The 27,589-nt window shown below is 56.5% G+C and overlaps 10 protein-coding genes across 10 annotated transcripts; 6 read left to right on the top strand and 4 right to left on the bottom strand.

The window, feature by feature from the left end:
- Positions 1-3,355: 3,355 nt before the first annotated feature.
- On the top strand, positions 3,356-5,403 carry F5Z01DRAFT_673266 (NDT80/PhoG like DNA-binding family protein; the record flags this gene model as incomplete). Its single annotated transcript, XM_046264921.1, has 3 exons — positions 3,356-4,185; positions 4,239-4,607; positions 4,659-5,403. The coding sequence occupies 3 exons, from the start codon at positions 3,356-3,358 to the stop codon at positions 5,401-5,403; spliced, it is 1,944 nt and encodes a 647-aa protein (XP_046119239.1).
- A 606-nt stretch (positions 5,404-6,009) lies between these two features.
- Positions 6,010-6,868, top strand: F5Z01DRAFT_673265 (uncharacterized protein; the record flags this gene model as incomplete). Its single annotated transcript, XM_046264920.1, has 2 exons — positions 6,010-6,035; positions 6,082-6,868. 2 exons carry the CDS (start codon positions 6,010-6,012, stop codon positions 6,866-6,868), a joined length of 813 nt encoding a protein of 270 aa, XP_046119238.1.
- Positions 6,869-7,194: 326 nt separating this feature from the next.
- F5Z01DRAFT_673264 (uncharacterized protein) lies at positions 7,195-7,884 on the top strand (the record flags this gene model as incomplete). The annotated part of the gene is made up of 2 exons (XM_046264919.1): positions 7,195-7,654; positions 7,709-7,884. The coding sequence occupies 2 exons, from the start codon at positions 7,195-7,197 to the stop codon at positions 7,882-7,884; spliced, it is 636 nt and encodes a 211-aa protein (XP_046119237.1).
- Positions 7,885-8,078: 194 nt separating this feature from the next.
- On the bottom strand, positions 8,079-9,265 carry F5Z01DRAFT_47094 (HIT-like domain-containing protein). The gene is made up of 2 exons (XM_046259993.1): positions 9,058-9,265; positions 8,079-9,006 (listed from the first exon to the last, which is right to left on the bottom strand). The coding sequence occupies exons 1-2, from the start codon at positions 9,134-9,136 to the stop codon at positions 8,273-8,275; spliced, it is 813 nt and encodes a 270-aa protein (XP_046119236.1). The 5' UTR covers positions 9,137-9,265; the 3' UTR covers positions 8,079-8,272.
- Positions 9,266-9,298: 33 nt separating this feature from the next.
- On the bottom strand, positions 9,299-13,838 carry F5Z01DRAFT_652725 (DEAD/DEAH box helicase). Its single transcript, XM_046263301.1, has 2 exons — positions 9,750-13,838; positions 9,299-9,693 (listed from the first exon to the last, which is right to left on the bottom strand). Exons 1-2 carry the CDS (start codon positions 13,525-13,527, stop codon positions 9,443-9,445), a joined length of 4,029 nt encoding a protein of 1,342 aa, XP_046119235.1. The 5' UTR covers positions 13,528-13,838; the 3' UTR covers positions 9,299-9,442.
- Positions 13,839-13,908: 70 nt separating this feature from the next.
- On the bottom strand, positions 13,909-16,606 carry F5Z01DRAFT_652722 (armadillo-type protein). Its single transcript, XM_046263300.1, has 3 exons — positions 16,087-16,606; positions 15,342-15,851; positions 13,909-15,292 (listed from the first exon to the last, which is right to left on the bottom strand). Exons 1-3 carry the CDS (start codon positions 16,318-16,320, stop codon positions 14,372-14,374), a joined length of 1,665 nt encoding a protein of 554 aa, XP_046119234.1. The 5' UTR covers positions 16,321-16,606; the 3' UTR covers positions 13,909-14,371.
- A 984-nt stretch (positions 16,607-17,590) lies between these two features.
- F5Z01DRAFT_673260 (uncharacterized protein) lies at positions 17,591-19,877 on the top strand (the record flags this gene model as incomplete). The annotated part of the gene is made up of 4 exons (XM_046264918.1): positions 17,591-17,783; positions 17,812-17,957; positions 18,006-19,083; positions 19,135-19,877. The coding sequence occupies 4 exons, from the start codon at positions 17,591-17,593 to the stop codon at positions 19,875-19,877; spliced, it is 2,160 nt and encodes a 719-aa protein (XP_046119233.1).
- A 173-nt stretch (positions 19,878-20,050) lies between these two features.
- On the bottom strand, positions 20,051-24,187 carry F5Z01DRAFT_46849 (putative nuclear protein SA-1). The gene is made up of 3 exons (XM_046259983.1): positions 23,561-24,187; positions 23,299-23,507; positions 20,051-23,244 (listed from the first exon to the last, which is right to left on the bottom strand). The coding sequence occupies exons 1-3, from the start codon at positions 24,006-24,008 to the stop codon at positions 20,356-20,358; spliced, it is 3,546 nt and encodes a 1,181-aa protein (XP_046119232.1). The 5' UTR covers positions 24,009-24,187; the 3' UTR covers positions 20,051-20,355.
- Positions 24,188-24,333: 146 nt separating this feature from the next.
- On the top strand, positions 24,334-25,635 carry F5Z01DRAFT_652714 (UreD urease accessory protein). Its single transcript, XM_046263299.1, has one exon. It carries the CDS (start codon positions 24,510-24,512, stop codon positions 25,497-25,499), a length of 990 nt encoding a protein of 329 aa, XP_046119231.1. The 5' UTR covers positions 24,334-24,509; the 3' UTR covers positions 25,500-25,635.
- Positions 25,636-25,725: 90 nt separating this feature from the next.
- Positions 25,726-27,410, top strand: F5Z01DRAFT_673257 (putative DNA-directed RNA polymerase III RPC4; the record flags this gene model as incomplete). Its single annotated transcript, XM_046264917.1, has 2 exons — positions 25,726-26,125; positions 26,179-27,410. The coding sequence occupies 2 exons, from the start codon at positions 25,726-25,728 to the stop codon at positions 27,408-27,410; spliced, it is 1,632 nt and encodes a 543-aa protein (XP_046119230.1).
- Between the last annotated feature and the right edge of the window lie 179 nt (positions 27,411-27,589).

The following is a 27,589-nucleotide window of genomic DNA, read 5'->3' as shown; positions in this document are numbered from 1 at the left end:
GCCCCCCCCCCCCCCCCCCCCCCCCCCCCCCCCCCCCCCCCCCCCCCCCCCCCCCCCCCCCCCCCCCCCCCCCCCCCCCCCACCGTCACGGTTGACCACCGGCGCCATCGCTCGGCGCGCGCAATGGGACCAACATGGTACGCAATGCCGGCAGACAATCTGGGGCGTTGCAACATCAACGAGGCTGGTTGTGATGAACGAATGTGCTTCGTCGTGCGCGCGTGACCACCAGAGAGCGGTGCCGTGCGCAAGCTTCCTCGAGAAACAGGCCTCCAAACCTTGGGTGAATACACGCTTGCAGACTTGCAGTCTCAGACAGTGATGCGTGATTTCCAACACGCATGCACGTCAACCCGGCTGCCGCTTCTAAAAATGCCTGGCTAAGCTTGAAGATGGCCCGGGCCTCATTTCGGAAAGTCAGGGACGACGAGCCATTGCCTTGTCCAGACGGACTGTTGATGCCCCGGGGATGGGAGTGTTGTGTTAAAATCGTATGTTTCGCTTTGGAGACGGAGAACGTTGCGCAACTACTTGCTTACTGCCGACTACTATTAGTATCGCTGTGATAAGATGTGACGATGCGGTCGGATGATATGACGGCAGTTGTTGGAGTAGGGAATGGGATTCTACGTATGTACGGATGTATGGGCAAGCAGGCAGTCGAGTGTTGAGCGATGGCATGCAGTAGCTACCTTGCTTTGACCTCTGCGTTCTGTCTGGTCAGCTGGACTTTCTCGTGCGCCTAGACAAGGTTGAGGAGTTTTGCTGCTGGTGACATACTACTGATATTATGTAGATACGAAGGTGATGATGGTCCTCTGATGGATTTCACACAATGTCTTACTCCAGTCTTTGGCAGGAGCAGCCTGGGCCACTGCTCCAGAGATGTACAGTGCGTGTCTGCGCCCAGTGCCCAGTCGTGTAGCGCTGATGCACTGTGGTCCCCCAGTGGTCTTTCATTACGGATACGTACCTTACCTGATGGGCCATTCTCCTCCATCCGCATCGTCACCGTTCAATAACACTGATGCGCGGAGAGATTGCACTCTAACATCTGCTGATGCTTCACTATTGCCTACCGCAACGCGGTCCTCCACCAGAATGTCTCCAGCTCCGCCTTTCGGCTGTTCTCTCGGTCCACCTCATTACATACGGCGAGCGAGACATTGCGCGACTCGTCAACGAAGCGACACGCGCATCACAAACTCAAAGGCACGTTGCTTGCGAACGCGCTTGCCAGGCTAATTAGGCCCGCATGCGGCCGACACAATAACGCACGCACTATTATGGCGCCAGGCGCTCGAGTTAGCTACTAAGCCCCCCCTTCCGGCCGAGGCTAGCTAATACCCCATCAGGCAGTCCAATCTGTCTTCTGTCGGCTCCTCCGCAATCAATTCCCGTGAATCGTTGAGATGCCCTCCTCGCCAGGTTTGCAACGATCAGGCCCTCGGCGTTAACATTATGGCCTGATGGTGCTTGTGCTAACTGCGCACCCTATACTCGATTGATGCCGCAGCCTGATCTAGCCGCTTGGCAGCTTCGCGCCCTCGACAAATCACGACTCCTGGCCTTGAGGAGAGCCTGTGCCGGCAACCCCCACCCTTTATTTCCGGCTGCGAGTCACCAGTCACCACCACAGGCTGCCCAGCCATCGCCGCTAAAAAGGGTCCTTTCATTACCAGAGTCTATACCTACCGTACTGAACGACTTGATGGCCTAGTTGGACGGATTTGAGACATGCGGACGGACTATCTCCTGGATCATAACCGGCACTCGGGGCCCTTTTGTTCAACAGGCATGGATTGCCGTGCTTCAACACGACGGAATGGCCTGCCTTGGCACTTGGGATGCGCATGGTTCCGAAACTTTACTGAGAAGTAAAATCGTCAATGGGCGTCCATGTTTCAAGAGACTTGTGTGCATGACTTGAAAGGCTTGCTCTGTCGCACAGCACGGGGGAAAGGTCCAAAGAAGAAGTTTCTAGACCCGCGCCACGGCTGGAATGTGCAAACAACGTGACGCCCTTTCTGGAAGCGGTGCTGGAAGACTCACAAAGGCCACAAGCAAGCCTCGGAGGATATCTGCTTCTCTCTTCTTCGTCAACACATTCAAGGCTTCAAGCCAAGCGCCGCCCCTTGTGGTTAGACTGCAGGTGAGGGAGGGGCTCGGACGCACTGTCTGACAGGGACAGGGTCGACAGCCCCACGCAAGCCCCTGCTCGACTGTTCCCGTCCCCCCTCCTGGTCCGCACCAACACCACAAAGAGCCCAGTTGGAAGTCTCTAGACACAATCGGTGGACTTTCTGGCGTCGATCCACAGTGCGCCCGACATCGACCTCCTCGGCACCCCGGTCTCCACCGCCGTCACCGGTACATGATCGAGAGTGATGATAGGCTGCTTCCCGCACGTCTCTCTCTTTCTGTGCCTGTCTGGAGTCTGGCCGTGGTCCATCAGGGGACCTCAACCCCTCTACGGCTCGGCAGACAGTCACGTCGGCGTTGAGGCAGGAGAGCATCCGCCTGGATCTTTGATCTGAAAGCACAAGTAGGGCAAAGCATGGCGAAGCAGGCACGCCAGCCACCCAGCGCGAAAGGGGGCAATGCGAAACTCAACCTTGATACGTCTTAGCTTGCCGGTTTGGGGCTTTGGGACAGAAGAAGCCCACATGTTAATCAACTTGCAAAGAAAATTGAATCGATCTTCCGAGATCACGCCTGGCCGACCAGTCCCATGCTCCTCTTTCCTTTGCTCCTTCCAGGAACGGTTGCATATTATGCCTCCACGTCCAATCAGCCGTCCAGGAGGCTGCCAAGGGCCAGTCCCCCGGCTTTAACCTCCAGGACATTGGCGCCTTGTCCAGGACTCCAGCTGTCAAATTCAGTGGGCATGGCAGGGCGGCGTCCAGTCCCTGGTGATCCTAACGTCAAGGCCGACACCATCTGCAGTGTATAGCGGGCGGCTTCTAATTAGCACCTACACCCCGGGAGATCAGACACTCCCCCCTCCATCTGCCGTTCCTGGGCTCCATCCGGGCATACAAGTATAGGCGTACGCCTGCAACCCACTCGTCACGACTCTATCCCAGCCTGGTGTTGACAACAAGCGCGTTACCATCTCTATTCTACATCGCCTTCAGTATCAGTGCGACGTGAGCCGACACAAAACAACGACTTGCTTGAACCGACAAGCCCAGAGGAATCGTTAGAAGACCTTCGCCTCTCTCTGCGCGTATCTGAGTCACAGGATCGGCGTAGGGGTTCCTGTCGAAGCGGGCTTGAGGAACCACGTTGCTTACGTCCAAGGGCTCGGGAAAGCAATGCCCTCATGACGGCCACAGCGACATTTCCGGCCACGATGCCAGACCTCAGAGGAGACCCCTCGTCTTCCAGTATTTGGCCAAATTATGGAGGGCCTATCCACATGTCACCTCGCATGGAGTCTGGCCTCGCCCATCCGCATCCAGCATCGCCACATGGAGGAGTAAGGTCAAGGAGTGACCAAACCAACGTGGAAAACCAGGGCTACTCCTACAACCGATACCCCGAGGACAACGACCCATACGGCAGCCAGCCTTCGATGGTGCATCCCCAAGCGTCCTATCAAGGCACGCTGAAACGACCATTCTCACAGTCCGACGCTGGACAGAGCACAGATGCTGCACATGACGACGGCTCGAGAACTTCTGTGAACCAGGACAACAAGCTGCTGTCATTCCGGCGCGGGCAGGACAAGTTGACCATCACCGACCAGCGAGGACATTTGCAGCAGCTCGACCTATCAGCCCAGCTTCATGGCATGTTCTTCTTGTCGGAAATGCCTTCCAACGCAGCCGACGGTCCCACGATGCAGCCCGAACTGACCTGCTACCGACGAAACCTATTCCAGATCAGCGGGAGCCTTGTGACACCAAGGGGACCCCTGAACGTGATCACCGAGTCGGGGGAGAGTGTTCTGGTTAGCAGTATGGAGGTCACCATCTCCGCCATCGAATCTGTGGACAACCACTCCGTGCGGCTCATCGTGATCCCATGGAAGACTCCGCCGCCTAACTCTCCAGAGATCGCACAAGGACCGGATCAAGAACCTCCGGCACTGCCGCTCATACCGTTCCAGGAGGACGGGACCGAGGCGGATGGCGAGTTGGCGGTATACCCGATCGGCTGGCGGCGCCTCCAATTTCGAATGTCAGTCATACCTTATATCGGAGCTTGGGTTCGGTTAGCTAACCTGTTTGCAGAGCCACTGCAAACAATGGACGCCGAAAGGAACTACAGCAGCATTTCACACTCCATCTCAAAGTACACGCAACCCTTGCAAACAACACAAAGGTGGTCCTGACAGAGTCTACGACGGCCCCTATCGTAGTCAGGGGGCGAAGTCCCCGAAACTTCCAAGCGAGGAAGGAGATTCCGTTACTTGGCTCAAGCGCGGGCTCGCGCGGTCAAGCCTTGGTCGAGACAGGCATGGGTGTCGTGGCCGGGAGTATGACCATGAAGCCGCAAGAGTCCAAGCCTCGTGAAGGGATGGATATGCAGGTGCCCCGAACGGCCTTTACATTCACGACGCCGAAGCCACAGTCAGCGCAGATCGGCACTGTTCGATCACAGTAAGTCACTGGCCACTCGTTTCCTGCTTTCACTGCTAACGAGGGTTTCAGCACCTACCCTAGCTGGACGTCGCCTACCAACAACTCCTTGCCCGGTATCACCAGCACTGGTACAAACTCATACTCGGCGCCAGCGATAGGAGCCGAAATATACTCGAAAGTGTCATTGACGGGGAGTAGCAACTTTGGTGGCGAGGGGCAAGATCTGCCGATACCTACAACTCTACCGGCTTCCGTTCCTCTATCGCTCATATCCGAAGAGCCAGGTTCGTCTGTGCGTTCGCCATACACGTACGGGCCCTCCAGCTCGGCACCGCGGCATTTGCCCATGTCCTCGCTAGGTCCAGATACCCAGGGCAGCATGCACCGCTTCGTCGACGACGGTCGACCGTCTAAAGCATCCCGACTCGGCAGTGGCCCATCAACCGCGAGTGGAGGCTCGGTAGCGGGCACGGGGACCTCGCCAGATTACCGTTACGGGTCTTTTGCTTCCGCGACCAGTGGATCGGGAGACGTGATGGCTACGACATATGGCACGGACGGTCCGGTTGGCGGAGCAGCTGCGCAGAGAGACGCGTATTCCGGGCAGCAAGGGTGGAGGCATCCCTCTGACGCCAATGCGGTGCCATACGGAGGTAGTGATGCCCGGTCGTACGGGTCGTCCTATGATCAATACAAGCCTAGGTCAGACGAGGGACAGCCCAAGTCTGAGCATGGGCAGGGCAGTCATCTCGATGCATATAGCCATAGGGGTTCCTTCGATGGCACGGGCAACTATTCGTGGGGGAACAACTGACAGTCAGGCTTTTGACATGAGATACGTGAATACGAGAAGCAAAAAAGAGGGTGGTTGGCGGGACGAAGGAGGGAGGTCAGGGGCGATACCCATTTGCTAAAATGATTTGAACAGCGCTATCGTGCAATGTTGTTTGGGATACGGATAGTTACCACTGTAATAGTACGTGCTCATTGGTTGGGATGGGAACAAGGACTGGAGGTGGGCGGTGGTGCTCAATGGTACATATACGTGGTATTTGCCGAATAATTCTGGGAGATGTGATATAGGGCCATTCTGATGGATGTGTATATATTAATTCAATCTCACCAGATCGATCAATGTTGGAATGTGGCTGATGTCAAAAGTCAAAATGCCAATGTTGGCGTCTGGGAGAGAATGCTGATAAGGACACTTTATCGGGAGGGCCCCACTTCAACTTTTCCGCGGCCTGATCGCAACTTGCCTCACTCTCCAACTCATCCATACGCTCTCTTATCGACGATTCAACAATATACACGACTCCAGACGCCCAAGATCTTTTGAACTGGTTCAATTGCCGGTATAAAACACTGGGCCGCATCGGGATTTGCCTCAGGAGAGCACATTATCTCCGCCAGTGTGACCATGTTTGAGGAACCACAGGCGAAAAGGTAAGTTGCTTTGCTGAGCTGACAGCGACGGGAATTGACCAGACAGGATCCGGCGCGAAGATCTGCTCGACCATGGAGGCTCTAGCGATGGAGAGGAGGATGCTCAAATGACAGCGCAGCTGGAGGCGAAACTGGCGCAATCGTTAGGGTTCGATTTCACGCAGCCGCCACCCCTACAACCCTCACCTGCAAAGCAGCCACCAGCTCGCTTGGTACCGGCAACCCGGACAGAGGATTCTGACAGCGAGCATGAGGTTATGGCCCATGCCGTGGAAGAGAAACCCGCAGAAGAGGAGTACGACTTTTGCCTCTTTGGCGGTTCCAATGCTGGCCCTACTAAAGTCAACATTCACGATGACAGTGAGCCTGAAGGTGAGGGCGGCTTTGAAGGTCTCAGACCAACATACCTCACCCTCGCACGTCCGTCGGTGCAACAAAAAGAACGATATGGTGTAGCAGCCATGTCGGGAGACCAAGTGCTTGCCCGCTCATCGTGGCGCAACTGGTCCTCAGAGCTACCGTGGAAGGTCACACATATCACCATCACCAGGAAGGGAACCACCATTGTCCCGGAAGAAGACGAGAGTGAGAAGAAGAGGCGGCGGCCGGGAAAGAAACGAAGGATACAGATGAGGACCAAGGTCCGGCAGGAGGAGGAGCAGAAGAAGAGTAAGGCGAAGCTGCGAGAGGAGAAGGAGGAACATCTCAAGGAGAAGAAGAAGCGCGCAAACAGGGCGAAGAAGCTGAGACGTAGGGCGCAGGCAAGAGAGAAGAAGATCGCAGAGGGCGGTGATCCCGGCGACGAGGGCGATGTCTCGAGCGGGTCAGAGTGAGGCTGGAAGAGGAACAAGTCAGCAAACAAATTAACATGAACAGTTGAATGCTCTGGGCTTGCTGTTGGGCATGCTTGTGATCACGCACAATGAGGTTAGCTCCATATGCACAAATACGTGCATAACTTTGTGCTCACTTTCCATCCAGATTGGGACTAATCATTACCAACGCGCCTGCCAATATCCAGAGCGCGTCTCGTTCTCACAACCGCAAAGTCCATCCGCAACACCACATAATACATTCACAATTTCTCCAACCCGTCCGCGTCGGCCGCAGAAGCCTTTCCATCCACATATCACCTCCACATACTTCTCCAGCTCCTTCAATGGCGCCTACCACCGAGCCCGCGAAGCGCGGTCGCGGAAGACCCAAGGGTACCACCAATGCGCCCAAGCCAGCCCCTCCCACCGGCCCCAACCCGGGGCCTGCTGGCGGCGTGGCGAAGCGCGCTCATGGCCGTCCCACCGTGAACTACGCACCGAAGCCAGCGGCCGAGTCTGAGGCGAAGCCCGCAGCCAACGGGACAGGCAAACCCAGAGGCCGCCCCAAGGGCACCGGCAAAGCGTCGACCACGGCGAAGAAGGTGGCGAAACCAGCAAACCAAGCAACGACGCCGAAGAAAAGAGGTCGCCCTGCAGGAACGGGTGCCACCGAGAAGGCGGCTGCTGCTGCGACTACTACCACACCGTCCAGTGGAAAGAAGAGGGGACGCCCTGCTGGGTCGGGTAAGATAGCGAAAAAGGCTGCTCCTGTTGCTGAGGACTCTGCCCAAGAGGACGACGATGGTGAGTATTTACCGCTAAAGCAGTATGTGGCACGAGTGGTAACATATCTTGCAGAAGCCCCTTTGTCCGACAAGCATGAGGATGAGGAGGCTGCGGACGCCAACGGCGAAGAAGAGGGCGATGTCGATGATAATGTACAAGCGAACGGCGACAGCGCTGAAGAAGACGATGACGACAAGCTGGAGGTTCGACCCTCCCCCTGGGGCAAGATCGCGAGCATATTTGGCTGATGGCGTTAGTAAACCAACCACCGGCCCGCCTGCTCTTTACATGATGCAGCGAGTATGAGCTATCTGCGGTGACGGCTGATACTGCATGTACATTGCTTATTACTTTTTTTTTCATCTCACTATCGTCAATGAGGGTATCTCGGGCTTGGGAGAGTGGTATCATTTATGGGTTCGTCTGGCGTTTGCGAGTTTGTTCTTCTCTGCGGGTGGAAGGCGATGGGTTTTTAATGGGAACTGTACAGGACACTGCATCAACCCCGAGCTCTTGTTGTTCGGTGTATCGATGAAGAATTGCGATCGTCACAGCGGAATAAACGTGGCCTTGGACTCGGCATGGAATGACTTGTCTCCCGTTTCGGTTCTCAATTTTGAGTGAGGCGCACAGTTATTATTCCTTCTTCCATTCGTCAAACTCAATCTCGAGGTGCTCTTTTAGTTCCTTGAACTTGTTTCTGAAATTCCTCCCACAGCGCCAGCACTTGAGGTCCCATTTGAGATACGCCTCCTCCCCCGTCCGCCGCCTCGGGTCATCCTCTGCCAGCGGAAAGTCCTCCAGGGGCACGAGGAAGGGCGTCGTGAAGGAATTGTAGTGCTTCCTGTGCTTCATCCGTGGGGAGTGCATGTCTCTCGACAGCACGTGGACGTGAAGATGGGACATGCTCGGCACGGCGTGGACGCCCACCTTGACCTCCTTCGACCAGTCCCTCCCCGCTGGCAGCTCGGCTGACGTCGGTTCCTTGTCGCCGTTGAGGATAGCCTCCCTCTCAGCGTCAGCCCTGCTATGCTTGCCTAGTAACCTCTGTAGTTCCCGCGCGACCAGATCCTTCAGCTTGGCGGCTTCCTTTACGATTTTCTCTCGAAAGGCGTCGTCATCCAGTGCATCGAACGGGTGCACGAGGTTGACGTCGGGGTCTCGTGGGAGCAGGAGGGTGTGCACCGTGGCTTTGGGGAACATGTCATGGATGGCGACAAAGTCATCGCTGTATGTGATGACGCGCGCGGAAGAGGCGGGATCATGGAGGTAGGCACCTAGACCCGCGCGGTCCTTTGAGGGATGGAGCTGGGCGCGTGCGTGTGTTCCTGGCGTTGGCAGGCGTGGTTTGGGGGACATGAGCTCCGTGACTACGATGATGCGTTAGGACTGTGGTCTGCGCCTATATGGGGATCACCAACAGGCATTCTTGGGTGGCTCTGTGGCGCGAATCTCTTCTTCTGTGATGGCTTCTTCGGGCTCTCGATTTGAGGGTGGCATTCTGCCGTGGTGAGGTGATGTTTGCTGTTGTTGTAAGACTCAGGTCGTGGTGCAATGGTGTACGTATAGGTGCTATAATCACTGTCGACCGGAACATGGTCCACGCCAACCATTTTCATGCTAGCATCTACAAGTGGGAAAAGAAATATTGATCTCATGTGGCCCTGATAATTCATTGCATAGTAATTCCTTTACATTTCAGACAGTCGCAGCTTTGCATGCAGCCGTGAGTCTGGGTGTGCAGGGTATCCAAGTCCACCCAACGACTTGGTACTTTTCTCTACCTCTATGTGTGCCCAAACATCATCATGAATCCAATCCATCTAACTGTATCAATTTGGTGACCAGCTTGATGACCTCGCGGTCACCAACCTCAACACCGGGATTCCTGACCTTTTCTGCAATGAGGTCATCCACCAGGCCCCTCAATCTCGCGACGAGCACGCCGATTCGCGCCCATCCGCGAAGGCGTAGCCAGCCGTCAACCAACAACCCACGTCCGAGTGTATCCAGCTCGATCGAGCCACAGAAGAGGAGCAGCGTGTACGCATTGAAAGCTATAATCATGTCAACCGGCGGGTCCACTGTGCGGTAAAGAAGTGACTGGACTTACGCGTGAGATCTCGAATGAAGACCTTGCTGGTGGAGATGATGCTAAAGTATGACATGTAGTTGGCATGGCCACTAAACGACTGGCTGCCAAACAGTGTGCTGCCGGGGTGCACAAACACCCGCCCGTTCTCTTGGTTGAAGTACTTGATCATCTTCGCTTCCGGGTCGAGCTCGACAGCGCCCGACACAGACGAGGCAAACTTCTTGTCCGGATACTGAATCCTGGCCACCTGCGGCGTGAAAGCGGCGGCAAGGAGGGCCCGCAGCAGGTGCGGATTGCGGTCACCCGTGGGAGCCTGTCGGTTGTGCGAGATGATGCCGATTTCGACAAGAGCCGAGAAGTACTGCGACCGCGTGCTGGCTATGTCGGACAACGTATTGTACGCGAGGAAGTTTTGATCGCACCAAGACCGAACTTCGCGTTGGCGCAGGCCTTCTTGATACATGGCGTCCCACTCTCGGAAGGCCTCGAGATCGGTGAGAAGATCACCATGTCCATCGTAGAACTGCATCCTCGCCTCCTTTGCTTGTTCCCTCCGCTCTTGGGGGGACAGGAAAGGACTCCTAGTGCTGAGGATGGCGGCGATGGTGACGCAGTCATCAAGACAGCCGAAGATGGCGCCAAAGACCATGAGTTTTCCACAGCGTAGATCTGCTGGCAACATGGCAAGCTGCTGTCCCATGGCTGTCAACTCGTCCCCATCCAATGCGCCCATGCGTCTCAGTAGCGTCAGAGCACCCTCAATGGCAGTCGCGTCTGGCGGTGTAGGCGATCGGCCCAGGAACATGGCCACGTCTCTCATGCCCATGGCGCGCACAGAGAGACACAGTTGTTCTAGGGGCACTCTCCTGATCTCGGGCTCCGGCCTTTCCGCCATCTGTGCCTCAAGATTCCGCGTGTACAGCTTGTAGCACTTGCCCTCCTGGACACGACCAGCACGTCCACGGCGTTGCTTGCAGGCTGCTCTCGAGGCCCAGGTCTCCTCCAACTTGCGCATGTTGTTCTGCGGGTCGAAAGACGTCTCCTTGACCTTTCCACTGTCGATGACCGCGACAATGTCATCGATCGTGATGGACGTCTCTGCAACGTTGGTGGCCACGACAACTTTGCGCTTGTTTGGCGGTGGGCTGGCAAAGACGCGTTTCTGTTCCCGAGTCTCAAGAGATGCATGCAAAGGAAGGACGTGCAGGGAGTTGATGCCTTGGAGGGCGCGACACGCGGACGTGATCTCCCCGACACCGGGTAAGAAGATGAGAATACCGCCGTCCTTGCCTTCGTAGTCGAGCTCGGCGTCAATGGACTTGACGGACTCGACAATCAGATTGTAGTTGACCCTCGAGCCCAGCTGCTGGATGACTTTGCCCATGCCCTCGTCTGTAAGAGAGGGGGCATTCTCACCATAACTGCCCGTGAAGCCGGTATAGCGAACAATGTCGTCTAGATAGAAATCCTCGACGGGGAACGTGCGTCCAGAAATCTCCACGGTGCCAACTCTCAGACCTTCAGAGCTGAAGTAGTTCTTGAACGTGGCGGCATCGAGAGTGGCAGACATGAGGATCAACTTGATCATGTCCTTCCTCGACCGCATCACCTCACGCAGGAGGTTGAGCAGGAAATCGGTATCCAGGCTGCGCTCGTGGACCTCGTCAATGACCACGTGGGAGACATCTTGCAAGGCCGCAACGACATCTTGCACATTCCCACCGGAAGTCTGCAGACGACGCAGCAAAACACCGGTAGTGACGAATGTGATCTTTGTGTCCTTTGATCGCTTCGACTCTCCTCGAATAGTATAGCCAACCTCGTCTCCGACTTTACCGCATCGCTCTTCAGCAACTCGATCGGCAAGACCCAGAGCAGAGATACGTCGCGGCTGCGTGACGATCATGTTCGCACACTGGCCGAGTCCACGGGCATAGAGGTCGTCTAGGAGGAATTGCATCGACTGCGTCGACTTTCCGGACCCGGTCTCTCCACTGATGATTGTGACATGGTTCTCGTCCACTGTCTGCACAATATCTTCCTGGACCTGCCAAGCAGGCAGCTTCCGCCTCTTGTCTAGCATGGCACGAACCGCCGGCAACTGCTGCCGTTGACGCCATCGCTCCTTGCTCTGCTGATCCGGCACCCATTGTATCGGCCTCGGCGCTTTCTGCGCCCTCTTGCCTCGAGACAAGGACGCGGCAGGTTGTGCCTCGGAGGCGGCCGAGGACACAGCCGAGATGTCGACCAGTTTGCCGGGATTCTCGATGATGCCGTTGATTTTCTGTTGCAGCCAGTCCACCACCAGGAAGATCTTCATGGGCTCATCGCGGAGTTGGTCATTCATGTAGGCCAACGCCTTCTTGATGATACTCAACTTGATGTAGCTGGGCAGATTGGCGACGATGGCAAGGATGAGCTCCTTTGGGTACAGCGGTGCCATGCGAACCTGCAGAAAGGCATCGACCTTGCCTTGTCCAGCATTCTTGACGTCCGGAAGTCGGATCTGAATGAGCTTGTCGTTCTCCCGCCGAAAGTCCTCGCCGTACATGGCCTCTAAGCTGGCGACTTCTTCAGACCACTGCTCTTCCGGAGATCCCATGTCCAGGAAGTCTGCGTCATCGTCACCTTCTGATGTGGGCTTTTCGTCGGCGCCACTGTTCAGGAGGAGTTCCTGTAGAGCGTGCGCTGCGGCGCCCTCGTCGCCTCCCCTTTCGTCTACCATTCTTGTGCAGAGCTCCAAAGAGTACCCCGTCTGCGCAAGTCTCTTGATGATGCCCTCCCGCTTCAGATCCGTGGTGCCTATGGAGACACCGACTGCGTAGCTTTCGGGGAGCGCCCATCGCGGAAGGTCGTCTTCGGGAACGTGAATGAGCAGCCACTCCAAGGTCTCTTCTCGATCCTTGCAATACTCCACCGCCTCACTGGCGTGGCTCTGTCGGAATCCCAGTTTTACCAGTTCAGTCACCACGGAATTTCTCTGGTCTTTGGTCATCACCACCCCGTGAGGATTCCACGAAATGCCTTTCCGTAGGATAGACTCCAACTGTATCCTGGTCAAGCGTCCCATTTCGACCTTTGGCGCTGTCGTCCAACCCTTCATCATGTTCGCGCGACCCCCGTCCTTCTGGAGAAGCGCTAGACCAGAGGCACCAGGCATGTCCTTGGCCTTTTGTTTCGCCTGCTCCATCTCCTTTCTTCTCTTCTCCGCAGCCTGCTTTGCTTCTTCTCGCTCACGATGCGTCTTGAACGGATCGGCATCATACTGCCATGCCTTGCCCTCCTTCACGTCCGCCGCCTTCAGCGCCTGAAAGTCTTTCCATAGAGACTTGTAATCTGGCGGCAGCACAGTGTGCTTGTTTTGCATGCTGCAAACCCGAAACAGGGCATATGTCGCCGCAGCATGCTTCGCCTCCAGCGCCGTGTCCCGCATAATGAGATGCTTGTGGCTCGCCGGGATCTTGAAGGGCTCTAACCTCGTGGTCTCCTGCGTTTTGGGATCCTTGGCGCTGAGTGTGATCATCACGGAGAACCCCTCGGGGGTCTTCCTCGTGTCGAACACGGGCTTGTCCCATTTTTGCTTCTGGCAGTACTCGGAGAAGAGATTGACAGGAAGTTTGCCGGTCCATGACGAACCGCCAATGATCTGCTTGACGGTTGGTTTGGGGGGACCCGGTGGCGGCAGCTGTTCCTCCTGAGCGGGGGCCTTCTTCCCTTTCTTGCCATCCTTGGCGGGTGCTGCTGCTGATGCGGGAGCAGGAGGCTCAGCCTTTGACTTGCCGCTCTTTTTCACCATGGTGGCGATGGTGAGGTGTGCAGATCGAGCGTTGGGTCCGAGACGCCAGTTTCTCCTGCGACGACATAGACTAGATCTCAAAGAATGTCTGTAGTGGACGCGCTTTCAGACAATTCTAGTCATGTGGAATAGCGTAGGATCCGTGTGGCAGGGTCTGCCTCGCGCGGTGCTGAGAAGGAAGATGCGATGAGGGTCTTGTAAATCTGTCTAGTCGTTGTAGTCGGAGTCAGAAACCTTGACCGTTTACGCACTGTGCTATACTAGGCTGTAGGCGTAGCACGCACAGTGCAAGCCAGCAACTTGAGCGAGTCGGGCCACGGAAGATTTTTGGTGAATATTATAGTCATGGCACATCTGCATAAACATCACAAACTTCACAGGCACAATCAGACGGGGTAACGTATTCAGGGATTGTTTTGTTGCTACGGCTCAACTACCTCCAGCCACTTGGCTGTTCGATTATCCGCAGTTATGGCTCATTCGCTAAGCAAGGTACACTAGCACCAGCCTTGATATCAAGTCGCTTATTTTGAGCTTCACAGTTTCCAGTACATCTCATCATGCTCTGGTCATCCACCTCGTGATCGTCATCATTTGTACAGGCTGGAGCTTTCAAGCTACCATAGGGCCTGCTGTATATTCAGTGCTGTGCTGTGCTGATCAACCTCGCAAAAGCACCTCAGCATCATGGTCGGGAATAGGGGTTGGGGGATTGATGCGTGCGAATTGGACGAGCGCCACCAGGGGCATCAGTGCCCTCGTCAGGCCCAGATGATCGCTCAGAGTCCGTGGACATGGCCGGTCCCGGACGTGGCGCGTTAACGCTGGAGAAAAGCCCGGTGCTCTACATGTCCATGGAATCGCCACCGTTGGCAAAGTTGAAGCCGCCGGACTGCTGCTGTTGTTGCTGCTGCTGTCCGCCGAAACCGAAAGCGCCGTTGGCGCCCTCAGGCTGAGCCATGCCCTCGTCAACATTTTCGTCCTCGTCCGAGAAGTATTGCTCGATGATCTTGTATGCCTTGAGGTAGATCTCGCCATTGGCGTTGTTCTGGCACTCGTGAATCTTCTCCATACCACCACAGTCCTCGATGAACAAGGCGTAGCGGTTGACGGCCTCGCCAGAGCCCTCGGCCGCTTGCTTGTCGAGGTCACCAATCTTCAGAATGTTCTCCAGCCCATCGAGGGCAACCTGGATGATCTTGTTGTCGGGGCATCCAAGAAGGTCGCACAGTGGCTTGATGCAGCCCTGGGAAACAAGGTAGCGGATCTGCTCAGGCTTCTGGAGACCACCCGAAGTGGCATTGCTGATAGCCCAGCAAGCCTCCTTGCGGGTCTTGAGGTCACCGTGCTGGAGCAGGTGGATCAGAGGAGGGATCAGGTTGGCGTCAATGACAGACTGGATCTGGCCGGCATTACCAGCAGTGATGTTCGAAATGGTCCAGCAGGCCTCCTTGCGGATACCGTCCTTCGTCGAGCTCAGCAAGGAGAGCAGGCAAGGCAGGGCACCGCAGTTGATGATGATCTGTGTTTGGAGATCGTCGCCAGTCACAATGTTGCCGACAGATCGGAGCGCAGGAGTCTGCACAGACGTGGAGGCGTGCATCAGCAGCTCTGTCAGGCGGCGAGGAATGCCAGCCTCGATGACAGCTTGGATCTTGTCGTTGGAGCCGTCCGAGAGGTATGACACGGCCCAGCAGGCATCAATGAGCACCTCATCATCGAGGGAGTAGACAAGCTTGGCGAGGATGGGGAGTGCGGGGGCGATCTGTCATTATTTTAGCGAAGAGCGAACGAGATACTATCAATGCACGTACCGTGGCCCAGTCGGGCTGGGGAGTCTTGCCACGGCAGAAGTTGCTGAGTGTCCATGTTGCGTTACGGAGCATGGACAGCTTGCGGCTGTCGCCAAGCAGGTTGAGCAGCGGCTTCAGAGCGCCACAGCTGAGAACATAGTCGCGGCAATGCGGGCTATCGCCAGCAATGTTACCGAGGGCCCATACAGCTTGCTCGCGAACGTCGGGTTCAGGGCTGGCAAGCAGCTCCACGAAGATGGGCACAGCGTTGGCCTCGATGACGACCTGGGTTTGCGCGGCAGAACCGGAGGCAATGTTGGTTAAGGCCCACGCAGCCTCGAATTGGACCAAGGTGTGAGGCGAGTTGAGGAACTCGACGAAACGGCTCACGACGCCAGTCTTGATGACCTCTTCGATGGGAGGGTTGCGTTCCTTGCTGAGCAGCTTCCTGAACTTGGTGGTGGCCGAAATTTGTTGGTCAATCTGATCCGAGAAGACACCGGCAACCATCTGTGGGAGATCCTCGTTCAACTATCAATCAGGGTCAGTCAATGTCTCGAGTTGGCAACAAGGGTGATGGGCAGCCAGGGTCAGGGACTCAGGGTCAGTGCACAGGGTACTGTGGGGTGCGCAATAAGACTAGGGCGTCTGTTGCCCCCTCCACCGGCCCCTCGACCCCCTCCTAGTGGAAGATAACAAAATAAACTGCAAGAGCTCCAAACAACAGAGCGCGGAACCGACGGGCAGGATATTGATTCTGCCTTACCTGTGACTCAGTGGGCGCGGTATCATCGTCGCTGTCGGGGGCAGCACCGAGCGACGCACCGGGACGGTCAGCGCCTGTTCCAATGCCACGACGCTTGGCCAAGTTCTCCTCGCGCTTTGCCTTGCGAATCTCGACCTGCTGTTCCTCGCGACGGCGACGAAGCTCCTCCGGCTTGAAGGCGCTCTTCGCCTTGAACTGCGTCCGGCGATGCTCGGGAATGTATCGTTCGGCCATGGTGGCGGCTGTTTGATCAAGTACGGTAGGATGGAGGGCGGTCAACGGGTACGGGCCAGGACGGCTGTGAACAAAGAGAAGTCGAGGGCCGCGAAAGGGGCTTAATGGGGATATGTAAGAGTTCCCACAATACGAAGGGGTGAGTGACTCGCAACCGGGCTTGTGGTTTGCAAATGGTTGGAGCGTGTTGATGCAGAAGACAGAAGAAAGGTAACAAAGTTTGAGTGGAGGGGAAGCAGCATTGGGTGGGGTCCCTATCAAGTGCGGCCAGAATGACTGGACTGGAAGCTGGACGCGGGCTAATTAACGACTGACGTTTGCTGCTCCTCCAATTCACATCAGCTTGTGAATGTAGCACCGGCAGACCCCTCTGTGGGATGGTCGAGTACGCACACGCCTCCACCGCGACGAGGCGTACGTTAGTACTAGTTAGCAATCGTACAAGCCGCTTCTGACACATCTATCTAGTAGTACGAGGCGGATGTCGAGCCAAAGTTTGAACACTCCGAAGGTACAGACATTTGCACGGGAAATGCGCAATGCTGCGTGAAGCTGTAATTACACTGGGCACGTTGCCCACTTGTGGGTGGAGTAAGTAGACTATAAATAATGGCGCACTACACCAAGATCTAACAAAACTACACTGCCGGCTTATTTTGTCAGTAGAAGCTACTCACGCTAAGCCTTTCTCGATGACGGGAATGTGCGATAGAAACTTTGGACGCCTTAACCGAGAAGGTTACCACTGGCGCTCTTCGACTACTATTGCAAACATCTCGGCACTCAGGCTGATTCAGATGCCATGTCTGTGTTTGGCATCTGTGCTACACGGTGCACGTGGGATGTAGGTAGTGTGCGCTGCCGTCTGGCTGCGTCGTTCTGCAGTGCATTGCCGTCCTTCGAATTTAGGCCCCATCAGCCTGGGGAAAAGAATCAGGCTTGGGATAGGATAACTCCTTCGCAAACGCACCATGCATTCAAATATGACTTGAGAACTTATGAAGCTACGACTTTGGCACTTTCCTACATGCCATCGCAGGCGGGGTTGAGAGAAGGGCCAAGAAGCTTGAGTTCCTAACCCAAGGTACTATCCAGCCTTGCTGGAGATTTAGTCACGTGATAACACGCGCTCTTCGTGGCGGACACAGACGCGCTCCGGTAACGCGTCTTTAGTGCTTCACGCTCAACGCCCAAGGCGCAATAAACCATTCTTCACTGTTACCGTGTGAGTCTTGCTCCAAGGTCTGCAGTGAATTTGTCGATCCGAGAGATGGCCTCCGCCCGTCAGCCGTCAGCCACGAAGCTGGCGTCCACTGATCCGAGTCGACTGCCTGATGGCTTCAAAGCAATCCGGCCCATACTCGACGGCAGTTTTGGCAAGATGGCCAATGTCATGGGGGTTGTTGTCGATGCCATGGCACCAATTGCCACAGGAGGCAAAGGCGAGATGTTTTCCTCATCTTGTCGAAGACGCGTGGCTGATATTTGCAGATTCAAAGTCCACTTGTAAACTCATCGACACCACCGTTGACGGATTGAACGAAGTCGACTCTCTTGATTTCTGCCTCTTCCGCCCTAATAAGGATGACCACCCAGAGTTCAAGTGCGGTGATGTGGTCATACTCCGGAGTGTAAAGGTGAGCAAGGACGAGTGCCCATGTCCATGGCCAAGCTGAAGCCCAAAGACACAATCGCACCGTGGCGGCCCCATTTCGGTTCTGTCCAACTACAACACCAAGATTTGTGTGTTCGATTCAGCTAAGATTCGAGGGGACCCTCAAAACCCATTTGCAGCTTTACGACCGGTGGTCACGGAGGACCAATGGTCACCATCGCCCCCCGAATGTGCACACGCAGCGTGGCTTTTACAGAACGTCAATCAACATCGCATCCCCACTGTCGAGGAATTCCAGACAATGGTCGCACAGTCGGCGACTTCCCTGGACAAGTTTCGTGTGCTGCAGAACGTCGAGCCGGGTAGATTCTACGATCTCATCGTCAAGGTAGCGCGCAAACCATACGATTGGGGGGACAAGGTCACGCTGTGGGTGACCGACTACACGGAGAACCCTGCATTCTACCGATTCCCGGAACGATCGAGCAACGGTCTCGCCGACACCCAGGGGAACCCTGACGGGGACCCCTATGGGTACTGCTCCAAATTCATCAACACGGACAACATTACGACCGCGTCAGACGCTATGCCAGGGCAGCGCAGCCTCCAAGTCACCTGTTTCGAGCCACATGCATCTGCGATTCGCGAGGAAAATATTGATAAAAACGCCTGGGTATCCATGAAGAATGTGCAGATTAAGTATGGCAACAATCAGGCGAATCTAGAGGGGTTTCTCCGCGAAGATCGCGCTCGAGGGTCCAAAATCGGCATCTCGCAAATTGACCTCGACGAGCTTCGTCGAAAAGAGCTGAATCCAACTACCGACCAACGGCTGAGAGACGCCCTGAGGCGTAACCGCGACTACGAGAAACAGAGAAAGGAGTCTGACGACTTGATCGCGCAGGCAGCGCAGGCTGGCCAGAAACGCAAGGCCTCGCCAGCTACTGGAAATGGTGCCACTGCAGAAAACGCAAAAGCCCGACGTCGCAAAAGACGGATGAAGAAGCAAGAAGCTGAGGTCGCAGCACAGGCTCCCGCAAACGGCGGCGACGAGCGCAGAGTCCAACCCATTCATCAGGCCGCGGGCAGAACGCTGGAGGTCAAGAAGGAGGAGCCTTCGCTTCCAACGTTGGATTTGAACACATTACGTAGGCTGGCCGTCGCTGATTGCCACTAAACGCTTGCTAACGGGAGAACAGTGAAATGCGAGCACTCGTCGGAGCCACCAAGCACAGTCGCCAGTATCCTCAAAAGGCACATCATCCGGACGGATGTTGACGACGAAATGGTAGATCTTACTCTGCCATTCGTCTGCCGAAATCACCGCCTCGATGTCCGCGTCGTAGACTACTACCCACACGACATGCGCAAGTTTGCTCGGCCGAAGAAATTGGCCCAGTTTGACATGCTTTCGGACAATGAGGAGTCGGACGAGGGAGACTCCGACACAGACATGGACTTTGGGGCCCATGACGCGCCCTATGAGTGGGAATGGCGATTCTTGCTCTTACTGGAAGACGCGAGCATGACTGCCGCTGGAGGCTCTCGCGAGCGGGTCTGGGTGTTCGTTGACAACAAGGCCGCACAATGCCTCATTAACCTTGATGCCTCCAACCTGTATCGCGAGGCGGATGACTTGAAAGCCCTGCAGGAAGCCATGGCCGTGCTGTGGGGGAACCTCCCCCAGACCAAGGAGCCCGCCCTCGCTGCTCAACGAGCGCGGCCGCGGACGCTGGCTGACGCGCCTCCCCCTGACAGCTCAGATGCTGATAACCAAGGCGGCAGCCCTGTCCAACTTGACAACAAGCCATGCAACTGCTGTGTCAAGCAGTATGGTGTCAAGCTTCGCGACGATGACCCCGACAAGTGCAACGCAGGCGATGGGTTCCGTTGGGAGCGCATGTTTGGTTTGTACGGTACACGACTGACGCTCCCGGTCTGAGCTGGGCTTGGTCCTGGAGGTACAGCGTGATGATCGAGCGATTTTTGTATGTATAAGTCGATGTTTATGTATAATTGTATAGGATAAGGATATGGTACGAGGGAGTCTGTATAAATAAGGTGTATTCAATCCGTCAGAACACTGTCAGAGATGTCTCTTTGCTAGTTCGATCTTGCGATGCAGTAGCGACGTCCAGAATGCATCGGGCTGGCTGGTCACCTCTCCTTTCAAGTACCACATTGGCAGACTATGCGAGCACAATAGTACGTAATAACATTGATAGCTGAGTACGCGTGACAGCACCGAGACTTTCCTGCAACGCCAGTCGTTCCAAAGACACCAACTGCATCCTGCTATGTACACCAGACTGCCAACCCAAATCGAACTGACAGGCTTCTTTCTTTCTTTCCTCGCCTGCCGCCACATCGAGCAAGCAACCAACGCAGATCCAAGAGCAAAAGGTATAGTTTTGTCATCATCAATCGCCGAGAATATCATCATCTACATCGTTATTCCTCTGAGGCGGCGCGGCCTCGTCAGGCTCATCGTCGATGGGGTCAAAGTCCAGCCCAGCAGCCTCCCTGTCCCGCTCGTCGCCCGAGGCGAAGGGGTCGTCGTTATCGGCTGCCTGTTCTTCGTCCTCGTCGTCATCATCGATGGGCTCGGGTTCTCTGGCGGGCTGCTGCTCACTCTCCTGGGCCGTCGTTGTGGACTTCTTGGCGGCCTGGGCCGCGCGAGGGAGGGCGTTCTTCTTGTCGAGATGGGCAACGACATCACTAAAGTTCTTGCCGAGCTTGTTGCGGTTGCGCAGCAGACGTTTCCTGAGCCGGCCTTTGTACGCCCCCGAGCTATCAAGGAGCTTGAGGTTGATGCACACGACCAGGAATGCTGTGAGTCGACAGAGTGCTTTCTCGGCCTGCAACTGGCGGGCCAGTCGTGCGTGCTCGCTAAGGCCGGCTTCGTCCTCGTCGTCGTCTTCCTCCTCTTCTTCCTCGTCATTGATGGGCTCTTCGTCATCAGCTGGTGCGTTGAGGTGGACGCGTTTGCTTCGCTTGGCGAATGCCTTTTCGGCTCCCTCAAAGATCGAGAAGATCTCGGGCACAAGCGTGGGCTCAATCTCGGGTGCGAGAAGCTCAAGCTGGTCAAGCACATCGCGCTGTGCATCGTTGGCTGCAGTCGAGCGACGTTTGCTGATGTGCTCGCGAAGACTAGAAAAGAAGACGTGGAGCTCACAGAGACAGCCTGTGGCAAAGATCCGGAGCTCATCGACTGCCGCCCTCGAAGAGAGGGTGACGATGGTGTGGCGGCGGTACTTCTGCCGCAGGGAAGAAAGAAGATTGACGTCTGAGATGGACGGGTAGTTGCCGTCGCCGAGGAGCTTGACCAGCTGCTGGACTCGCCACATGAAGTAGAATCCGCAAGCCTTCAAGGCATACGAGACGACCTCGTCCTCGAGATCGTCAATCTCCTCATCATCCTGAGGATCGTACTTGCCGCGATTGATAGTCTCGAGCAGAATGTTGATCACAGATGTATCAGGGTCTTCGGCGTCGGTCTGAGCATCGAGGACGTCGACGCAGCTGGCGATACCGGCGAGGCGGCTGATCTTCATGATGACGGTGGACAGGCTCTGCAATGAGTCTGCGTCCAGGTTGCCTCGCTTGCTCAGCTCGCACTTGGCATTAATGCTGCGTAACGACGCAACGCAGGTGTCCCAGAGGTTGTCAAGTCGCTCATCCACAAGCTCCTCCGAGTCCTCGTGCTGTCGCGCATGCAGCAGCGCATGCACTGTCCTGGACACAACACTAGGATCGTTGTGTCGAGTGAATTGCGTGCACATCTCGTCGAGCAGCTTGGCATACTTTGTACTGCCTGACCTGAGCTGGCGCGACATGGAGATGTTCAGGTAGTGTTCCAGGTGCAGCACCGTGCTCGCAGGTTCGGGGTCGGCGCCGAACTTGTTCAGCAGCCGAGGGATGATATTGAGCAATGCTTCGGCAATCCTTTCCTGGGCCGCAGGCGCCTCCATACGCTGCCCGCGTCGTTTGCCCTTATCGAGCTCGGCCGTGTGCTCCAGATCCGTCTTGATAGCTGCTACCAACACTTTGAGGAGGATGGCCTCTTCAGCGGATTCCGGGGCGACAGCTTTCTTGAAAGCGCTTTCGTGCGACGCGGCTTTGGACCTGGAGGCCGACTTTTTGCTCGTCGTGTGGTCGTGCATCAGATAGCCGGCCAACAGCTGCCAGTCTCGCACCTCGTCGAGCTTGTCGTAGAGGACTTGGGCTGCGAGAGAGACGCGGGTTTCTGGAGGGTCTGCGCCCAGCAGGTCCACTGCGACAGCTAGACGGATAGGACGGTCGTCCTTTTGGCGATCTTCAATTTGGGCGTCATAGGCAGCCAGTGTCTCGGCGAGGCACTTAATGCTGACCCATTCTCTCCTTGGGGATTCGTAGTCATCTTCCTCGACGTGATCATACTCGTCCAGCACTTCGCTGCCTCCAAGCTCGTCGACTTTGCTCTCGTGTGCCTCCTCAATACAAGCAACGAAGAACCCGACGACGGCCCTGCGGACCCTGGGCTCGCTGTCGAAGATGAGTTCGCCGATGCGGTCAATCTCGGCTGGCTCCAGCAAGGCAGCCTCCCGCAGAGCGTCGACGACGGAGATGGACGCAACCCTTGGGGCGACATCCTTGTCGCTTGTGGCCATTTCCACGATACGCTCACGGAATCGGTCGACAAAGTGACCGAGCTGCGCAGCATCTCTCTTAAGCACACGTCCGAGTTGTTTCAGCACCTCTTGGCGTGTGGTGAGGTTGGTGTCCGAGAGCATCCAGCCAAGATAGCGAAGATAAGACGGCTCCATGAACGTAGTGGGCAGGTCCCAGATCCAATTGCCCAAGGCCTCCACGCACTCTGTGCGAATGATTGGGTCGGTGTCGCGGTAGCGGTGCACAAAGACCGTATCGAAGAAAGACTGGATCGTGTCACTACAGAATCCGCGATATTCGGTTGCCTCGTTCAGGTTGAGTCCGATCTCGAATGACTTGGCCTTGGCCGTGGACCGCTTGGACGCCTGCAGCTGCTGCTCGATTGTCGTGATGCGGTAGTCGAGGGTGTGCGCCACGGCGACGAGGCCGGATGTCACTGCGAGGGCGACAGTGGTGCCCGTGTGGCGGAAGGCTCGCAGTGAGGATGAAGACATACTCGAGAGCCAGGCGTGCAGGTTGTCCATGAGCTCCGGGTCCTTGTAGAGAACCTCTGATTCGTGCAGGACATCCACGAGAACCTTGAAGAATCCCACGAGCAATTCGCGAAACGTCCTGGTCGTCCTAGCCTTGGATATCAACGGATAGTCCACTTCTTGTTGCTGGAGAGCGTTAGCAGGTTGCTCCTCAAGACTCCAACATGGACGACCTCGTACCTCCAGGTAAGTATCTTGCAAGTCTGTCAGTCTGTTGGGAATGTTGTCCGGATCTTGGACGTCGTCAATGGTCACTTCATGCTCGCAGCCGACGCATTGGAGAATGCAGTTGATGAGGCCCAGTAGCGCTTCATTGCGGTCCTGGCGGTATCTCTCGAGCCATTGCTGAGCGACCATTCCACACGTATCGCCAGATCCAAATATTTCAGCTACCCATGGTCAGCAAACCCAGTTTCTGCGTGAAAAACGCGCTTGACTATACCGTATAGCCCCGTGTTCTTGTCGCCCGTATCGAGTCGCGCGGACCTTTTCGGCATTCGAGGGAGTGTGATTGCGCGATTCGCGCCAGAGGCGTGAGCGCCGTTGGTCTTGGGTTTCTTGACCGCCGGCTTCTTGGAGCGCGATAGCTGCGCCTTTCGCGCCCTGCGGGATGAGGCGGGCTCATGATCTTGGTCCGACGCACCGCCGTCCCTGTCACTTGATTCGTCGCTGTCCTCTTCGTCGAGCTCGGGGACGTCATTCTCATCATCCTCGGCATCGTCGTCGCGTTTGCGCTTCGAGGCCTGCGTGTTGGATGGTTCTGGCGCGAACTTGTCGGGGACCCTGGAGACGCGTCCCGAGCGACGACGCGCCGCAGCGTCGGGATCGGCACTGGAGGTTGCTGCGTTGTTGTCCATGATCTGTCGCAGAGGCTGGCGCTCTGACGGCATCTGCAGATGCTAGACCCGAGAGCGGGAGAGGGAGTTCCTGTTCTTTGCGCGATTGGTGAGGAGCTCAACTTCTCACGGTGGCACCCGAGACTTGATTGAGCGGGACACTTTGCAGGGCAGGCACGTTGATGGTGCCACTTGCCCAAGTGGGTTTATTTTGGCGGTCGCCTCCAGTCCCCTGTAACCGTGACGGCGCGTGTCCCTGGCCAGGGCCCAGCTGCCCGTCGGGCCAGCATCGGATACTCTGGCCAATCACTGCACGTGGTCGCTGCCTCTATCGCGATAAGCTGTCATTCACTTCTGCTCCACTACGAACACTGGCACTCGTTCATCGCATACAGACCCAATGCCGTGTCCAAGAATTGGTGATCGAGTCTCGGGACTCAATTGTCTCGAGACAGGTGTATGGCAGCATTCCGCTGTGGGCTGACTTGAAAGCGAGCGATCAGTCGCGAAGTAGAGCCGATTCGCACACCCATCACTGGACCGTTATCCTCCAGCATGGGCTCACCATTTCCCACCTCCATCTCCAAAGTTGGCGAGGGACACATTGTCGTCAGCCCCCTGCCTTCGGGCGGCAATGGGCTTGAGAGCATCAGATATCAGTACCCACTGAAGCTGATCTCACCGACACCATCTGTGCACCAGAAAAGCGTGCTGGTCTTCCTTCTCTCTTACGGGGGTGGTCTCGTGGGAGGTGACCACATCAACCTCGACGTCGATGTGCGGGCTGGCGCCCTGCTGAGCGTGGTCACCCAAGGTCATACGAAGATCTTCAAGTCGGCGTCGCCAGACATTGTGACGAGTCAGAACCTCAATGTTCGGGTCCAAGATGACGCTTCATTGTGTCTCCTGCCAGATCCCGTCCAGCCCTTTGCGGACAGTGTCTACACGCAGAAGCAGATATTCACAGTAACGCCTACGTCGACATTATGCTTCCTGGACTGGGTAACGCAAGGACGGACAGCTCGTGGAGAGAACTGGAGCTTTGTCTCCTGGAAAGGCTGCAATGAGGTGTGGCTGGCTGGTCACAGTCCAGACGCGAAACCAAGGCTCCTCGTGAGAGATACTGTTCTCCTGTCGAGCCCGGACAGCGTCGTACTGGGGCGACCCTTGAGAGACGCCATGCATCAAATGGCCGTCTTTGGCACTCTTATCCTGCGCGGACCCAAGGTGCAGCGCTTGGCGGACTTTTTCATGGCAGAGTTTGCCGCTTTGCCAAGGCTAGGGGCTCGTGACTTTCGTACCATTGAGGACCAAGCGAAAGAAGACGGCCAACTGTCAGAGTTGGAACGATGGCGAGCACAGAGGATCAGGATGGAGAGGGCGCAGGGGATACTATGGTCAGCGGCCCATGTTCGAAGCTGCGTCATAGTCAAGCTCGGCGCCATGACGGTAGAAGGCGGGCGAGAATGGGTTGGAGCGATGCTCTCGAAAGAAGGCAGTGTAGAAGAGCACTTTGGAGAGGAAGCACTCATGTGCGTCAAGTAGCTGCGTATAAATTGATTTACTGCTGTTCTCCTTGTCGTTCATGTCTTTCATGCCAGGCATACAGTAGGTGGGGCGCCTCAAGGGCGGCCTCGCTTCGGACCCCACCATGGAATCCAAAAAAGTTCGAGATCCCAGTTGGAGACCTTGGGTCATTCCAACGTCCCGTTCACAACTCTCCTCAGCAGTCACTCCCTTTCATCCTCCGCTTGCCACTCGAGCCATCGCAATGAACAGAGGCTCAAGAGGCACGGCGCGTGGCCGCGCGGGCGCAGCCGCATCACGCGACGCGACACCAAGAACGACACCAGCTGCGTCGTCGACGCCCACCCCAGGTCGCACCACGCCGAGCGCACTTGGGCGGACACCGAGCACAACACGCGGAGGACGCGGCGCATCGGCGCCCACAACCGGACGCTTCCGACCCAAGAACATTAGGCGAGATGAGTCGGAGCGAGACATCATGGCGCGGGAGGAGGAGAAGAAGGCCTCTGCTCGCGCGGCCGAGGAGAAGAAAGCTCGAGGACGGGCACGAGGCAGGAGCAAGAAGACGCGAGGCGATACAATGGGGTCACGGGGCAACCGGATGGGCATGACTTCTTCCTCAGGTCTATTCTCTGGTGGTGACTGTAGGTTCTTCTGTGCATGGGCTTACAACTACGCACACTAACCGTGTTGGCAGCGAGATCTGGTGGCGGCTGGGGCGGAGGCGGTGGTGGAGGTGGCGGAGGCGGCTTCGCTTCCAGCTACACATCAGGAGGCGGGCCCTCACGAAGCAGAGGACAGGCAGGCTTCCGCGAAGGCACCTCGGCGCCCTGGGACAAGCGAATCAATGCCGACAAGCTCCACAACCCACAGCCGGATCAGGAAATCGACAGTGCGGATGAAGAGATGATGGAGGCGATTGGCAAGAAGATGGACGTCATGCCCATGGGTATCTTCCGCAAGAAACACAAGGAGACAGAGGTCGTGGTGGCGACAACAGCCGAGCTCGAGGCCGCAGAGAACGCGGGTGAGGCTGTCGCTGTGGCACCTGAGGAGGAGGAGAGCCTATGGGTCGAGGACGACACCGACCAAGACAAGCCCTCGACGACGGAGGTGACAACGGAGGATGAAGAAAAGGCCGACAGCATGCAAGGCATCGTTAAGAAAGAAGCCGAGGATGAGGACGTCATGGACCTGGAAGAGAAAGTCAAGCAAAAGGTCAAGGACGCAGTCAAGAAGGAGAAGCCAAAGGTCGAGATCAAGGTCAAGAAGCCACCCCAGGACCCCGAAGAACGGGTCATCCAGTCGGACCTTGATCTGCTGGCGGGCGAGCTCGGGGCTGTCACCATGGACGGCGGGGCGCAGACGGAGAACCCGGCAAATAAGGACGGCCGCATGTATCTGTTCCAGTTCCCGCCTCTGCTGCCGCCCCTGAAGCCGGGACCACAGCCGCACGCGGAGGGCAGGGTGAAGCCCGAGTCCAACGAGATCTCCATGTCCGACGTGCCGGCCGCGGATCCCGCGCAGGTCGACCTGACTGGAGGGAACGACGACGCGGATGGGGCCGAGGAGAACGAAAAGGGAGAAGACGACCCGGAGGAGGAGAACGGCTTCATGTCCTCGCTGCTGACGCAGGGTGGCATGGTGGGCAAGATGGTGGTGCGGAAATCGGGCAAGGTCGAGCTGGACTGGGGCGGGCGCGTCTTGGAGATGAGCCCCGCGACCGGCATGAACTTTACGACAACGGCCGTCATTGTGGAGGAGAATGACGAAAAGGCCGCGACGGGCGCCGTCGGGGGCGATGGTATCGGTATGGGCAAGATCATGGGACGCTTTGTCCTGGCACCGGTCTGGGGCGAGGAGGAGGAGTGGAACGTGGCTCCTGAAGAGCTGGTCGTCAACCAGAGTGCGGATGGCGATGCGTTATAGCAGCATGACGAATGATAATGATATATGCAGAGCTGTTGGCAATGCTGGGTCCTCTTAGAGACGTCGGTGCCCTCGACATCTGCTCAGCCTGCAAGACCTAGCGTAGTGCACTATCTTGACATTCTTGAGGCAATGGTACCCTTAGCAGCTCATGTCCCTTTTGAGCTCTATCCATGGAT

Source organism: Emericellopsis atlantica, assembly GCF_019669845.1.
Source record: "Emericellopsis atlantica unplaced genomic scaffold F5Z01scaffold_10, whole genome shotgun sequence".
Lineage (NCBI taxonomy): Eukaryota > Fungi > Ascomycota > Sordariomycetes > Hypocreales > Bionectriaceae > Emericellopsis > Emericellopsis atlantica.
Note: the sequence above shows the minus strand (reverse complement) of the source record. Positions and strands in the feature narration are given on the sequence as shown.

Bases quoted from the DNA above. Each gene is read 5' to 3' on its own strand.
- F5Z01DRAFT_47094 (XM_046259993.1), bottom strand. From the start codon at position 9,136: ATGCCACCCTCAAATCGAGAGCCCGAAGAAGCCATCACAGAAGAAGAG. The intron at 9,007-9,057 runs GTTGGTGATCCC...GCATCATCGTAG, and splicing joins AGAGCCACCCAAGAATGCCT to TCACGGAGCTCATGTCCCCC.
- F5Z01DRAFT_46849 (XM_046259983.1), bottom strand. From the start codon at position 24,008: ATGCCGTCAGAGCGCCAGCCTCTGCGACAGATCATGGACAACAACGCA. The intron at 23,508-23,560 runs GTATAGTCAAGC...GACCATGGGTAG, and splicing joins CAAGAACACGGGGCTATACG to CTGAAATATTTGGATCTGGC. The intron at 23,245-23,298 runs GTACGAGGTCGT...AACGCTCTCCAG, and splicing joins TGCAAGATACTTACCTGGAG to CAACAAGAAGTGGACTATCC.
- F5Z01DRAFT_652722 (XM_046263300.1), bottom strand. From the start codon at position 16,320: ATGGCCGAACGATACATTCCCGAGCATCGCCGGACGCAGTTCAAGGCG. The intron at 15,852-16,086 runs GTAAGGCAGAAT...CCTGATTGATAG, and splicing joins CCGCGCCCACTGAGTCACAG to TTGAACGAGGATCTCCCACA. The intron at 15,293-15,341 runs GTACGTGCATTG...AAATAATGACAG, and splicing joins CCCAGCCCGACTGGGCCACG to ATCGCCCCCGCACTCCCCAT.
- F5Z01DRAFT_652725 (XM_046263301.1), bottom strand. From the start codon at position 13,527: ATGGTGAAAAAGAGCGGCAAGTCAAAGGCTGAGCCTCCTGCTCCCGCA. The intron at 9,694-9,749 runs GTAAGTCCAGTC...ACATGATTATAG, and splicing joins CTTCATTCGAGATCTCACGC to CTTTCAATGCGTACACGCTG.
- F5Z01DRAFT_652714 (XM_046263299.1), top strand. From the start codon at position 24,510: ATGGGCTCACCATTTCCCACCTCCATCTCCAAAGTTGGCGAGGGACAC.